Raw genomic sequence first — 13,084 nt, 5'->3', positions numbered from 1 at the left:
GCTGGTTGTGAGACAGGTCATTGATGTGGTCGTTGATCGACTGCACAGCAGGTTCCTGTATGTTGAGAGGGACCAGGACGCAGATAACAGCAAGGGTCAAAAGAGTCATGGCATGGGAGTAGCAAGGCATCAGTGAGGTGAGTATTGCTTAGTATTGCTTTATAGATTTATATAGCATTCTGACCATTTTTTTGGTAAGTTATTAATTTTACAACCCCTTTATGTTTATAGCAGTGCTTATTTTTAGACCAGTGCAGAAAGTCAAATTACCTCCTGGATTAGTGGTCCAATGCAAAAAAAAAAAAAAAAATCTTACCTGTCACTGACACACAAGGATAGATCTCCCTGCCATGTGAGCCGTGTCAAGCATCACTTCATGCTGCACATCCATGAAGATGTTCCTTGAAGTTTTTAAATTTGAAGTGTATTTTTTACATTTCCTTATTTTACACTTGAACACCACAGAATAGATTTTTGGCATGAGACAAATCTTGGGCCTAGCACCCTAAATCTGCAGTATTTTGTCAGTTCCTCACTAGTGGGCTCATAGAATATTTCCTTGCTGACCCTCTTGTTTAACCCATTTCTGCAAAATTATTTTCTGTCTATTAGAATAAGAGTCTGCCTTGTTATTGAGTAACCACTAACCAGTAACTAATGGCCAAAATCATCATCATCAATGGTGTATGGAGTGACCCATCACAGGAAGTCTTCAACTATCCATAAAACATAGCCTAGGTTAAGAAAGTAATATCGTTGCTACCCTGACATTTAGATAAAACTAGGAAGTACTGTAAGTAGCTGTCAGTAAAACATTAGATTGACATAAAAAATAGGCTACCATCAACTAAAAGAATGATTTGGTTGCTCATATACCTGCCAGCAAAACCACAACTTGCGCCATTGGGTCATCAATGAAAAACCTATGTCTGGGCTTAGTATGTAAATGTTGTATCATCTTGTCTAGGAACTATGTATAAATTAATAAGGTGGCATAATAACAATAATAATAATAATAATATATTAATAATGTATATAAAATATATAATTTTACAAACATTTTAGTAAAGAATAAAGTTAGTTGACCTTTTATTGGCAAATAAAGAAGCCATAACTATAAACTAGTAGTCTGTGCCTATTATCATTTATAACATTCCTGGACAAATTCATCTCCAAATTTCTGCTCTTATGCTGCTATGAAAAAAGATATCAGGACTCAGCAATGGATGGTTTTAATGATATTTGCAGCTCCAGACTTTCTGCACAGATTTCTTTATCTGCAAGCCTCATCGGATTTTGGAGCAGGGGCCAAAGTGCTTATGTCAGTAAATGCTTCCAACAAGAATACGCTGACCTTTTTGTGATATAGTTAGCATTCTGCCTTTAGGTGATTGAATTTTAATAATTTTAATAATTCACTTAAGTGGCTTCATGACATTGGTTGATTGTTCTGCTGCTTTGTGTGATTAAACTTTGTTCATCGCCACGAGACGATAATTCATTTATGTAAACATATTCATTGAAATGTAATTCTACATGGTAGTCTCAGCAGTATAAAGTTAGACTCACTAGAGTATAGCATCACGAAAACTGCAAGAGCCACAAAAACTATTCAGGTGAAGATTGCTGTACACATATATTTAGCTTTTCATTTATTTCGCTTATTTGTATTGGGCCAACATTTACTGCAGCGCTTTACAGAGATTGTCAGTCGCTGTCCCGTGTAGGTCTGACAGAGTACCCGGATGAAACCCACACAAACATGGGAAGAACATACAAAGTCGTTGCATATGTCCTTATATGAATGTTAGTTAAACTCACTGATGACGGCTTACTGTATATTGTACATGGGGGGCTGATTCTCCTGATGCAGATGTTGGAGGAAGAAGGGTCAGGCATGTTGAATTTAACATGCTCAGTCTTTTTTGTTCTGTGTCTGGCTGTAGATTATTATCCTCTACCTGTTGAGAACACTTGGCCAAGCCAAGGATATATATGTATGGGAGGAGCAGGTTGATCTAGAGGAAGAGCTGACAGCTGTCTAAGACTGTGGACAACTTAAGGGCTCTTCACTTATTATGTAAATGTAGATGACTTCCTTAGTGGGTTTATGAGGGTCTGGGCACCAGTACCCTCTGTAGTAACATATCAGTTTATGTGCTATAATGGCAAAAATATGGACATTTTTAACTAGTAGTATTGGACCTTTGGATGTTTATTTGTAATTTTTCACTTTGTGAAATATGCCATCCCCTGTGTGAACTAGACACAGGTTCACGCCAACTATTAAGATCCTACATAATCTATACTATATAAATGTTGCAAATTTTAGAACTGATACTGAGTTATGTCGCTTTAAATAACAAAAAAAATGGAAAAAGTGATTTTTATGACCAATGACATTAGTATTATTGCACTTCATAACATCAACTAAACCTGTGTATAGGCACCATAGAATTGCAAAAAAAAACTAAAATGAGAGGACATTTTCTTCAATGATATCATTTACCCCTACTATGAATTATACAAACAATACAAGCCACTCAGAGTTCATGGGACTACGAGGTAACGTCTTATATTCCTAGCTATAAATAAGACGGATACATTATTCCTTAAAATGCCCTCCTTAATAGCTTTCTGTTTTTGAAGAAAAAGCAGGAACTTCATGTTAGTTCCGTATATAACTTTTATGACGGGTTATTTCTGCCAGAAAAAAGATACATAGTGCCTAGTTTACAGCATTGTTCACTTTTGAGAATGCCACATTTTGACATTATGGTACAACAGCACAATTCAAGGGAAAAGGTTCATTGACATGTAGTATAAAAAATGAAAAATCTCATTTCAGAGCCCCTGGTGTAAGATAAAGCCCCAATAGGAGAAGAAATGTCTGACTTGTAATGTAAGGGCCCCTGTATGATGTATGCCCCACAATAAATAAAAAAAGATAGGAGCTCTTCTAGTGATATACTGTAAAAATGTTCAATATAGTAGGAATGCGAAATAAAAGACTGATAAGACTGCCATGAAAAGGGATTTGGGAGGAGTGTATGTTATCAGCAGGTCTGAGGAGTAGAGATGAGCGAGTAGTACTCGATCGAGTAGGTATTCGATCGAATACTATGGTATTCAAAATACTCGTACTCGATCGAGTACCACTCGCTATTCGAATGTAAAAGTTCGATGCAGAACCAGCATTGATTGGCCGAATGCTATACAGTCGGCCAATCAACGCTGGTTCTTCTCCTACCTTTAGAAGTCTTCTCCGTGCAGATTCCCCGCGGTGTCTTCCGACTCTTAATTCACTCTGCCAGGCATTGGGCCTGGGCAGAGCTGACTGCGCATGTCCGCTTGTAGTGCGGGCATGCGCAGTCGGCTCTGCCCAGGCCCGATGCCTGGCAGAGTGAATTCAGAGACGGAAGATGCTGCGGGGACGCTGCAAGGAGAAGACTTCTCGGAGGATCCAGCCCAACCCTCACTCGTGGACTTTGTAAGTATAATTTGATTGAATGTTGCCTACCCCTGAAACGAACATTTTCTCCCCATAGACTATAATAGGGTTCGATATTCGATTCGAGTAGTCGAATATTGAGGGGCTACTCGAAACGAATATCGAACCTCGAACATTTTACTGTTCGCTCATCTCTACTGAGGAGTTGTATCATGTAGTTTGGGAATAAGGCCCGGTTCACATCTGTGTTCGGTATTCCATTTGGGGACCCCCTGAACGGAAACCTATACGTGTTAAAAAGTGGTTAGCTAAGAAACCACACAAACCCCATAGACTATAATGAGGTGCGTGCGGTTTCTGCATGAAACATGTAAAGAGAAAAGGGGGGTATATCTATAGGGGGTGCAGAGGTAGCCATCCCTACAGGTCCATGGAACCCAAGTAGGCCCCAAATATCTCTCTGCCACATAAACTATACCACTATTCTGAATGGGACAAAGTAGGTTTGGGTCCCATTACAGGTTTGGCACTAGGCCCCAGGAGCTTCAAGTTATACCTGATGATGTATTACACGAGCTCTAGGACGGCCAAATAGACAACGTGGACTCAAGTGCAGTAACCCCTTTAAGTCATTCTCATATAGTCTACTAGAGAGGATAAAAAATTTTGTAAGCCAGTTTGGGGGGAAAAAATCCATTTAAATGCCACTTTAATATCATAGTGCCATATTTCAATAAAGTAATGGAACTGACAAACGCGTACATGGATTTGTAACAAATAACATTTAACCCAGCCGCCCGTGTAACATGAATTGTTATTGTAGATAAATCCGCGGGGAAAGGACTGATAAATTAGCGGTTAAAATTGACAAGTGACAAGACATTTGGAAACATCATTTGTCTTCTCTCAACAGTGAAGGTGATATCCATGCATTTCAGATAATGCCTTTTCCTGCATCCAAAACTGTGAAAATAACAGGCAGCAGGTAGTGTAAACGTGCCGTTCCTCCCAAATCCCTTTTTATAACAGTCGTATAGTGCACCAGGCTATTATTCCCCATTGCTACTAAATTGAACATTTTTCCACTATATCACTATTACCGAGTCCATAGCTTTTTCTGCTTATTGTAGGGCATACCTCAGCATGGAGCGAGGCTCCGGCAAGTATCTTCCGTGCAGTCCCGCACCTGCGACTTCTATATGTCTTTCTGGATTAAACAAACTATTTATTAACCTTTACTGGAAGCATACCATAACTGAAGGGGCTTAAGTGTAGGATCTCACTATAACACAACCCGGTCTTTGTGGAATAGTAAGAGTTTCCATACATTTCAGTCTCATTGGGGAAATCTGTATGCCGCTGGAATTTGCTGAGGTGAAACAGGATCTTTAGTTATGTGGCCTCATGCACACAGCTATAAGACACATCCATACAACCTCCAAATTGTATAGAGCTCTAATAGGGTACTCATAGATTTCTATGAGGCCCTGCTGAGGTTCATATCAAATAAGACATACTCTATAGCATCCCATGTTATAGAAGTGTTCTGACCTATTTCTATTACTTCTAGTGTACAGAATCTCAATTATATAGTGGCCTAAATAACTTCTTTCTTTTATAGAGTCTTTTTCGCTGCCTGGTTAGTAAGTGGTGATCCTAGTTCCAACCAATGGCCTGAACATTTAGTATTGTCCCTCACGTTCTGCTTGAAGGAGTAAAGTTTTTGACTTGTTCTCCTTTACCTAACTTTATCAGTGTCAAATATGTTATACTTCCAATGGTAGTGATTAAAGGGGTTCTATTTAGTTATGTGCCCTTCATTCTCTACTGTTCTTTTCCCTTGTAATCTTGTACATTAGAGTTCTGTAGTGCTGAGAACAGATTACCAGTGTGGTGCCAAGTGTCAAACCACCAAAATCTGATATTATAATATATTATAATATTCCCCTCGCCCTATTGAGAATACAGCAATACTACGACATCTATAAACCCTGCATTTTCTTGATGCAGAAAGCAGAAGTATACGTTCTTCAGCTGTATTTCCCATTACCTTTGAATCCACTTTTGGCTTTGGCACAAAGGTTAAAAGATGATCTATGAAACCCCATTTATGATAGCCAAAATATGTATACTTGTTTTTAATAATCAGTTCTGTAATGACAAGATATTTTACATTTATACATGTTTCACTGGTGTCCATATAACATCACGTACAGCCGCGTTTGCTTCTATTTGCAGAACTCTATGACTTGTAAACTTTCCAGGGCAGGACGTGTATACTTTATATGTTTGCTGTGTACACTGAAAGGTTTGCACAAGTATGTACGTACGTGTGGGATATTTTACCAATTTTTTGATAACAAGTGCAGTCTATCAAATGTTTGTTCAGGGTTAGTAATGGAAACTGGTGCACAATTGCTAATATTACGTTACTTTATTATATCATTGGTATTAGTAATGTCTTTATTTCAACTTGATTTTATAGCAGACTATTCTAATATAGTTGTATTAATAATTAAATAACTCTCTGTTGTGATGTTCCTACGTTATTCTTACTGGAAATGCATTAGTTTACCAGCCTGCATTGGTCAGTTCACCTCACTTATTTGTAGGTACCCTTCACATTGAAGTGGGCCATATTGCAGGGTACATAGGCTGGGATCCATGACGCTGGTGGTTTAGTGTCCCCAAACCAGTTGACAGTTTCCCTTTAACAGTAATAATATCCATTCAGAAGTTACTCAGCATATATTTTTTTAGTATCATTGACTAACTACGATGGTACGTGCTTAGAATATGAATACAGTCATAAGAGAAGAAATCTATTTCAGCTGACATTTCCCAGAATGATGATCTATTCTATTACGATATGTCATACTGTAAGTTTGCAGGATGATATACACCGTACACGTTGCTTGATATTACTTCTTATATGTATGAACAGATAATATCTTAATTCAGTGTTATGTAACCATTTGTCCATCATTCTGAAATTGGGCAGGTTGAAAATAATATTTTTGTGAATCAATGAAAAGATGATTTACAGGTTTGTTTTTCTCCTAGGTAATAGCCTGTTATCCAACTGTGGACTCGTCCATTTTATAAGCCATGACGCTGTGTGTGCTTCATGCTGGCATGGTGCTGGTAATGGCGTCATTGGTCTATGCAGTTAGCTTCCCTGAAGATGACGAGCCTATTAACATTGTAGATTATCACTGTAAGTATTTTTTTACCATTAACTCTATATTGTGCATGTATCAAGCTGCCTAAACTATAATACATTTGTTGCTCATGGGATAAAGACATGTTGCCCTTCTAGCCCAAACTTATCACTGCTGTGGGTCCCACCATTGATGCCTTGTCCTTAGCTTGATAGAATCAATGGTCATACACGTGTGCTGCCCCCTAGCCTCTCCCTACTATTTGGGTAGCAAATGTCCTCCATTCCACCCCACACTAAGTGTTCTCTGCACCCCCAGCTGTAAAGGTGACCGAGAGAAGGTGACCACATTTCTAGTCTGTCTTGCAGAGTTACAGATAGGCAATTTGCTCCTTTCCTTTCTTATCTTTTCCCTTTCTGTCCCTTTAGTCAGTACTTAAATATATGATGAATTTGCTGTCTTATGCAGACATAGTTCTGTTCTGATTCTCCCAGACGGCTTCATTGTTCAGCCTCTCGGTACACTGACTTATTTGCATAGAATCCTATAACACAGATTAATTTAGCTAAAACCTCTCCAGTATATTGTAGTCTGTGTTTCCAGGAGAACATGACTGTCCCTAAGAACTTTCTAGAATGTGTATAATATACTCTGCAGTTGTCTTTTGGAGGACCACACGTAATTTGTAAGAGAAGGAAATCACATTTGCTGACATTGGTCATATTTTATTCATTTATATTCAAGATGGTACAGCAGGGATTTAGCTTAAACCCTTCTACACCTAGTATATACAGCTAATCAATTCTGTATATTGATTCTTTAGCTGTGTAATCCAGAGTGATGGTGTATCCCATTTTAACTTGCAGATTCAAGGCAATATCCAGTATTTAGAGGACGCCCTTCAGGCAATGAATCACAGCACAGCTTGGACTTTCAACTCATGTTAAAAATTCAAGACACACTTTATGTTGCTGGAAGGTAATTTCTTTTAATCTGTTTATATGAATTGGACTTGTATTCTATTTTTCCTTTGCAGTCATTTTTAAGGCTGTGAGAAAAGTTTCGATTTAGGAAATGAAAATAGTAATCTTTATCAATATATTAAGTTTTGTGCTCTGAGAGGAATGGAAGTGACATAAAAAAAACAACCGCGTCATATAGTGGCGTAATGCGTATTTAGTGGGTGTGACAGTGGAAATTTCCAATTGTAGTTTAATGATTTGTAAATTCTCTTTACAATAATAAGTTAAATAATTAAGATCACATGGAATAACTCCTCACTGCATTAAATGGACAATTCATTTCATACACCCTTCCACTCTTGAGCACCATCTTGTTAGATGGTTTTCCATTAATTTTAATGTCGGATGATGCAGTAGCTTGTGACACTGCAGGGAAAATGTTTGGCTGGTTTCAGTTTATCCTGGCCATCAAAACTTATAGTTGTGGGTTTATGAAACCATTCCTGCGGTGATAAGCGGATTGCCATGTTGGCTTCAAGTTATAAGGGTTCCTTTGTCTAGCTAAACCATTCTGATAATACCTTTCTATCATGGACTGACTGTTTAGTTCTTTTCTTACCTTAATTTTCATTGAAGTTCAAAAACTTTTGTTTCACAAAATTAGTGTGATGCTGGAGCAAAATAGATGCTTTCAATCGCAACCAAAGTACTTTGTTCACATCAATATTGGTCAGTATTTCTCCATATGACCTGTGTGGTCCTGGGGCTGTTACTGAATACAAGACAGTTGTAAAATAGATGTATTGTGTGCAGTTTATGGCAGCATGTAGAGGGGAAAGTGCTAAAAATACAAAATACATCTTAAAAAGGTCTTATAAATGGCCAAAAATAGTCCTTCTCTAAATGCACACACAAGGCACCTGATCCCGAAATCTCAAATAAAATAATACGTATGCTTTAAACTTCACCCAATCCCTCTCCGAGTAGCTAGTTGCTCAGTATTCTAGAAGTCACGCTAGTAAAACACAATGAAACATATTTCAGGGTTGATAGAAACGGTGTTCAGATTTACTAAACCTGTCTATTATTTAGATAGCGTAAAATGTATGCAGTGACTCACGCCGTTTGATAAATTAATGGATCTTGTAAGACATGTTATGCAATTGAATGATTAGGCTAACAACATTTCTTATACTTACTTTACACCAAAGTTTTGTGCATGTAGGGAGCAAAATGTGTGTGACAATGTAGCATTTTGGCCGCAAAGTGGACGGGATTCTGTCTAATTCCATCCACACGTTGCAGAATAAAATCTGAGGCGGAAATATTGCAATTTCAAAAACGTTTACGTTTTTGTAAATCGCAGCATGTCAGTTATATCCAAGGAAATGCTGGAGGTTTTCGTATTGGTATAATAGTGGTAGAAAGTCCGTCAAGTTTTCCTTTCTGTGAACAACGCTGTGTTTTTTGGCTGCGGCTTCCCATGTGGCGCCTTATCCTAAAACACGTAATTAGAGATGAGCGAACACTGTTCGGATCAGCCGATCCGAACAGCACGCTCCCATAGAAATGAATGGAAGCACCTGTGACGCCGGCCGGCCGCCGGCAAAGTCAGCGTCACAGGTGCTTCCATTCATTTCTATAGGAGCGTGCTGTTCGGATCGGCTGATCCGAACAGTATTCGTTCATCTCTACACATAATAAATGGGCAAAGCATGTATACCACATTTTTTTAATGCAAATTGAGACAGAAAATCTTAGCTAATCTGTGTTCCTGTTTTGTTGTAAATTTTATGGTTAAGAAGCATAGAAAAATCTAGTAATGCCTGTTGTTCACCTTTACCTTGGAAGGACATTGACTAAATCGCTCTGGTTTTTGCAACAACAGCCTTCTAAAACATGAATAGCCCAGATCTTAGGAACACATGGAAAGAAGGTTAGACTGCCCTGTTATAAGAAGAAAGCAAATGAAAGCGATACTCTTAGTAAAGAAGGAAAAATGTAATCCCGCAATAACCTTCTTTCCCCAGACAAAGAAATTCAGTAGGGCTGCAGAACATGTGTATTGTCTGACAAGGGCCTTGAAAATACATTTGTCATGCTATGCATGAATAACTCTAAGGCCAGCACTTTTCTCCATTTCCTGAAGTGGCTTCTTTCTTTATCTTCCATAGAGATCAAGTTTATGCCGTAAATTTAAATGAGGTGCACAAGACTGAAGTAACACCAAGCAGAGTAAGTGAACGTACTCTACGAGTGCCATCAAAAAGCCACTTTGACTTTTAAAGGATAAAGAAAAAAAAAAGAAAATGTCATTCACGTTCCTTTCTTGTTTGCTGATTTTGTTTCTTCAGAAGTTGACATGGAGATCGGGTCAAGCAGACCGAAAGAATTGTGCAATGAAAGGCAAACACAAGGTATTTCTGGACTCTTGAAGACATCAAAAGATGACGTTGATAGAGGAGCGTCTGATTTCTAATGTTTCATGTATTTGTGATTCAGGATGAATGCCATAACTACATCAAGGTTTTTGTTCCACGAAGTGATGAGATGGTCTTTGTCTGTGGCACAAATGCGTTCAATCCCATGTGTAGATACTACAGGGTAAGTAGGGCCTTTTAATCTTGATATACTCTGCAAATCCTTTCAATCTTTTACCTTCTGGAAACGTACAGACAAGTCGGAGAACATGTATTGGATCTGACTGATAAGACCAAGGGCACAGAAGGCTTAGTTCTGAGGCTAAATTATAGATCAGGCATCTGTTTATCTTGTCGTCGTAAAATCAACTAGTAGCTAAAATAATTTGGATTTAAGACGCCCATACACCTTCAGCAGCTGTCGACAGCCATTCCTCTTACACATGCATGCTTAGTTCATCAACGAATTATCACCAGGGAGAGAGAAGTAAAGAAAATTATGTTTACTGAGATCAAATTGACTGGGCAATGAAATTCTACATGCCTGATCAATCCTTTCTGGGTTCGCCGACTTTTCTGTTATGGGTCTGGGTACCTTTAAAAACGTTTCAGAAACTCATCAAAGTGACTTTTTCAGTTCACTTCAGCAAGAGTGTATCTGAGTGCAAATACTCTATAAGATGTGAATGGTACTCTGATATCGTACCCACAGTCGCTACTGTCAAAGATACGGAGAATGAGCACCGCATGAACAATGGCAGGAACTGTACACCCAAAGCAGCCACTGATCCCAACAGTCAGAACTCTACCAGTCTAAAATTGATGGACTATCTTAAGGATAAGCCATAAGATTGAAAAGCTGGATAAACCCTTTACGATTTCTTCTTCATTTCATCTTTCTACCTTTAAATTTACCAGACCTTGATGAATAAAAGTATTTGCAGACATGTTAATACTGATAATCTAAGATTAGATAAATCAATATCTTATATCTTTGTAGTTACACATCGTACTGTATGATATATATTATAAGATTTATGTATTAGAGTTGTTTTTTAAATTTCTTACTTTTATAGACATGTCATGCTTGTTAGTGAGGATAAAAGGCCTAAGTAGGTGGATTAACCTAGTACATGAACCACGAAGGCCAAATATACACATGATTAGCTGCTCAGAGCCGCAGGGGGTTTGGGGGGACTTAAAATGTGAAATCTTTCTATGGTAATTGTTCTTTTGGGTTTCCTTCGTCATTGGCACTCTAAACTTGTAACAAAATAGTCCATAAATTCATCACTGTCATTAAAGTTATTTATAAATGGAGTAAGGCTGAAGTGCTCTGTTTTGTTGCTGAATTATATATCTTGTACTTTTGCAGTTAAGCACTTTGGAATATGACGGGGAAGAAATAAGTGGCTTGGCTAGATGCCCATTTGATGCCAGACAAACCAACGTAGCCCTCTTTGCTGGTAAAACATTAGCTGTCATTTTTCTGTCTCGGACTAATTGCTTTATAGTTGCTAGGAACAAGATACTTAAGCAGACGTCTTAGGTTGAGACTCATTTGTCACATTTCAAGTACTGTAAGGTTGATGTTTAACTGATATAATGTTAGTATAGGAAGGATTGTTTATCATAGCATTTTACACAGCTACAAAAGATTCATACTTATATATAACTATAGATGTACTCTATGCTATACCTAGTATCAACCACCACATGGCAATTTGTAAAATAATTTTTACTATCACAGCTAGGCTATGACATCTCTAGGATATACCATTCTTTATTATGTATTCTTGTCTTGAGTATGAAGAGATGTCACTGTTACTCTATCCCTGCCACCCTATTAAAAGTGGATCAGGCCAGGATAGGGCTACAGATAGACTGTCAGTATCAACTTGGTTGGGGTCTGACTGCTGGACCCTGAACCGATCAGCAGTTTCAATATCCAAAGCCATGTACAAGGTATAGATTGGAAGTAGCCATGTTCCTTTTCAAGAGAATGGGAGCAGAAATGCATTTGCCACTGATCTAATATATGGTACTCTGCACACTTCATATATCTTTCTTTCCATACACTGTGGTTGTGGTGCCTGGAACTGCAGCTCTGCTCACATTCCGGCAGCCAAAACATCCGATCGGCTTGGGGTCCAGGTGTCAGACCCCAATCAATCTGTTACTGATGACCTATCCTGTGGATCAGTATGCAGCTTTGCTGGGTCGTAGACAACCCCTTTAAGGCAAATGATCCAGAAATATTTGATATTTTTACCAAAATGGTCTGCAACTGGCTCAGTGTTATAAGAACATCATAGTCTTTTCTATTGCATAGTCCCTCCAGTATTTTCTGTGCTAGACATTGTAGCTTTGCTGTTAAATACAGATTTTATGTTTGTTTTGCTGCCAGTATTCCTCAGTTTTGTTCTTGGCACCTTTATAATGCAGTCATTTTTATAGTAGGCATCTATGGCCAGATATTATGCTCTCAATGCAGAGTTTATATTGCTTTCTTTTTATATATTGTATTCTATAGTGCCTAAGGTATTTTATATCATTGTAGTATCCGTGCATACTTCTAAGAAAACGAGCTAATCCAATAATTTGCTGTGTGTATAGCTGGTTATATAATGAGGCATTCTTTTTTTCCTCACTCAGATGGGAAGCTGTACTCTGCCACCATGGCCGACTTCCAAGCCAGTGATGCTGTAATATATCGGAGCATGGGGGATGGATTTGCACTGAGGACAATTAAATATGACTCCAAATGGCTAAAAGGTACTTGAAACCAAGCTTTTGTTAATAATGACTATGAGATCAGACACCTACTTGATATGGGAATGAAGCGTAACACAGTTTAATAGTATTTCTCAGAAATATGATGCATATTAAGTACCTTGGACCCTTTTAGGTTTGACACCGCTATATGATGAAGCTAAATCTTGCATGCTGATACATCAAGGTCTTTACTCCGAATGCATATTTTCCCTCTTTGCAAAATGGTTTATGATTGATTCTGCTGTAAAAAAAAATAAAAAAATCTTAACTGTAATATAAATCCTATGAGGCCCTTTTACACTCCATTAGACAGCA

The 13,084-nt window shown here is 38.2% G+C and overlaps 1 protein-coding gene across 4 annotated transcripts in view; it reads left to right on the top strand.

The window, feature by feature from the left end:
- Window positions 1–13,084, top strand: part of SEMA6D (semaphorin 6D) — a 57,074-nt gene that overhangs the window by 22,365 nt on the left and 21,625 nt on the right. For all 4 annotated transcript variants that reach the window (XM_075273433.1, XM_075273431.1, XM_075273432.1 and 1 more), the window contains exons 2-8: window positions 6,515–6,668; window positions 7,479–7,590; window positions 9,749–9,809; window positions 9,929–9,991; window positions 10,077–10,178; window positions 11,370–11,460; window positions 12,650–12,769. In XM_075273433.1, the coding sequence (XP_075129534.1) occupies window positions 6,560–6,668; window positions 7,479–7,590; window positions 9,749–9,809; window positions 9,929–9,991; window positions 10,077–10,178; window positions 11,370–11,460; window positions 12,650–12,769 (658 nt within the window). In that variant the 5' untranslated portion in view covers window positions 6,515–6,559. The remainder of the gene's footprint in view (window positions 1–6,514; window positions 6,669–7,478; window positions 7,591–9,748; window positions 9,810–9,928; window positions 9,992–10,076; window positions 10,179–11,369; window positions 11,461–12,649; window positions 12,770–13,084) is intronic.

The sequence above is a fragment of the Leptodactylus fuscus genome, chromosome 5 (assembly GCF_031893055.1).
Source record: "Leptodactylus fuscus isolate aLepFus1 chromosome 5, aLepFus1.hap2, whole genome shotgun sequence".
NCBI classification, from domain to species: domain Eukaryota; kingdom Metazoa; phylum Chordata; class Amphibia; order Anura; family Leptodactylidae; genus Leptodactylus; species Leptodactylus fuscus.
Note: the sequence above shows the minus strand (reverse complement) of the source record. Positions and strands in the feature narration are given on the sequence as shown.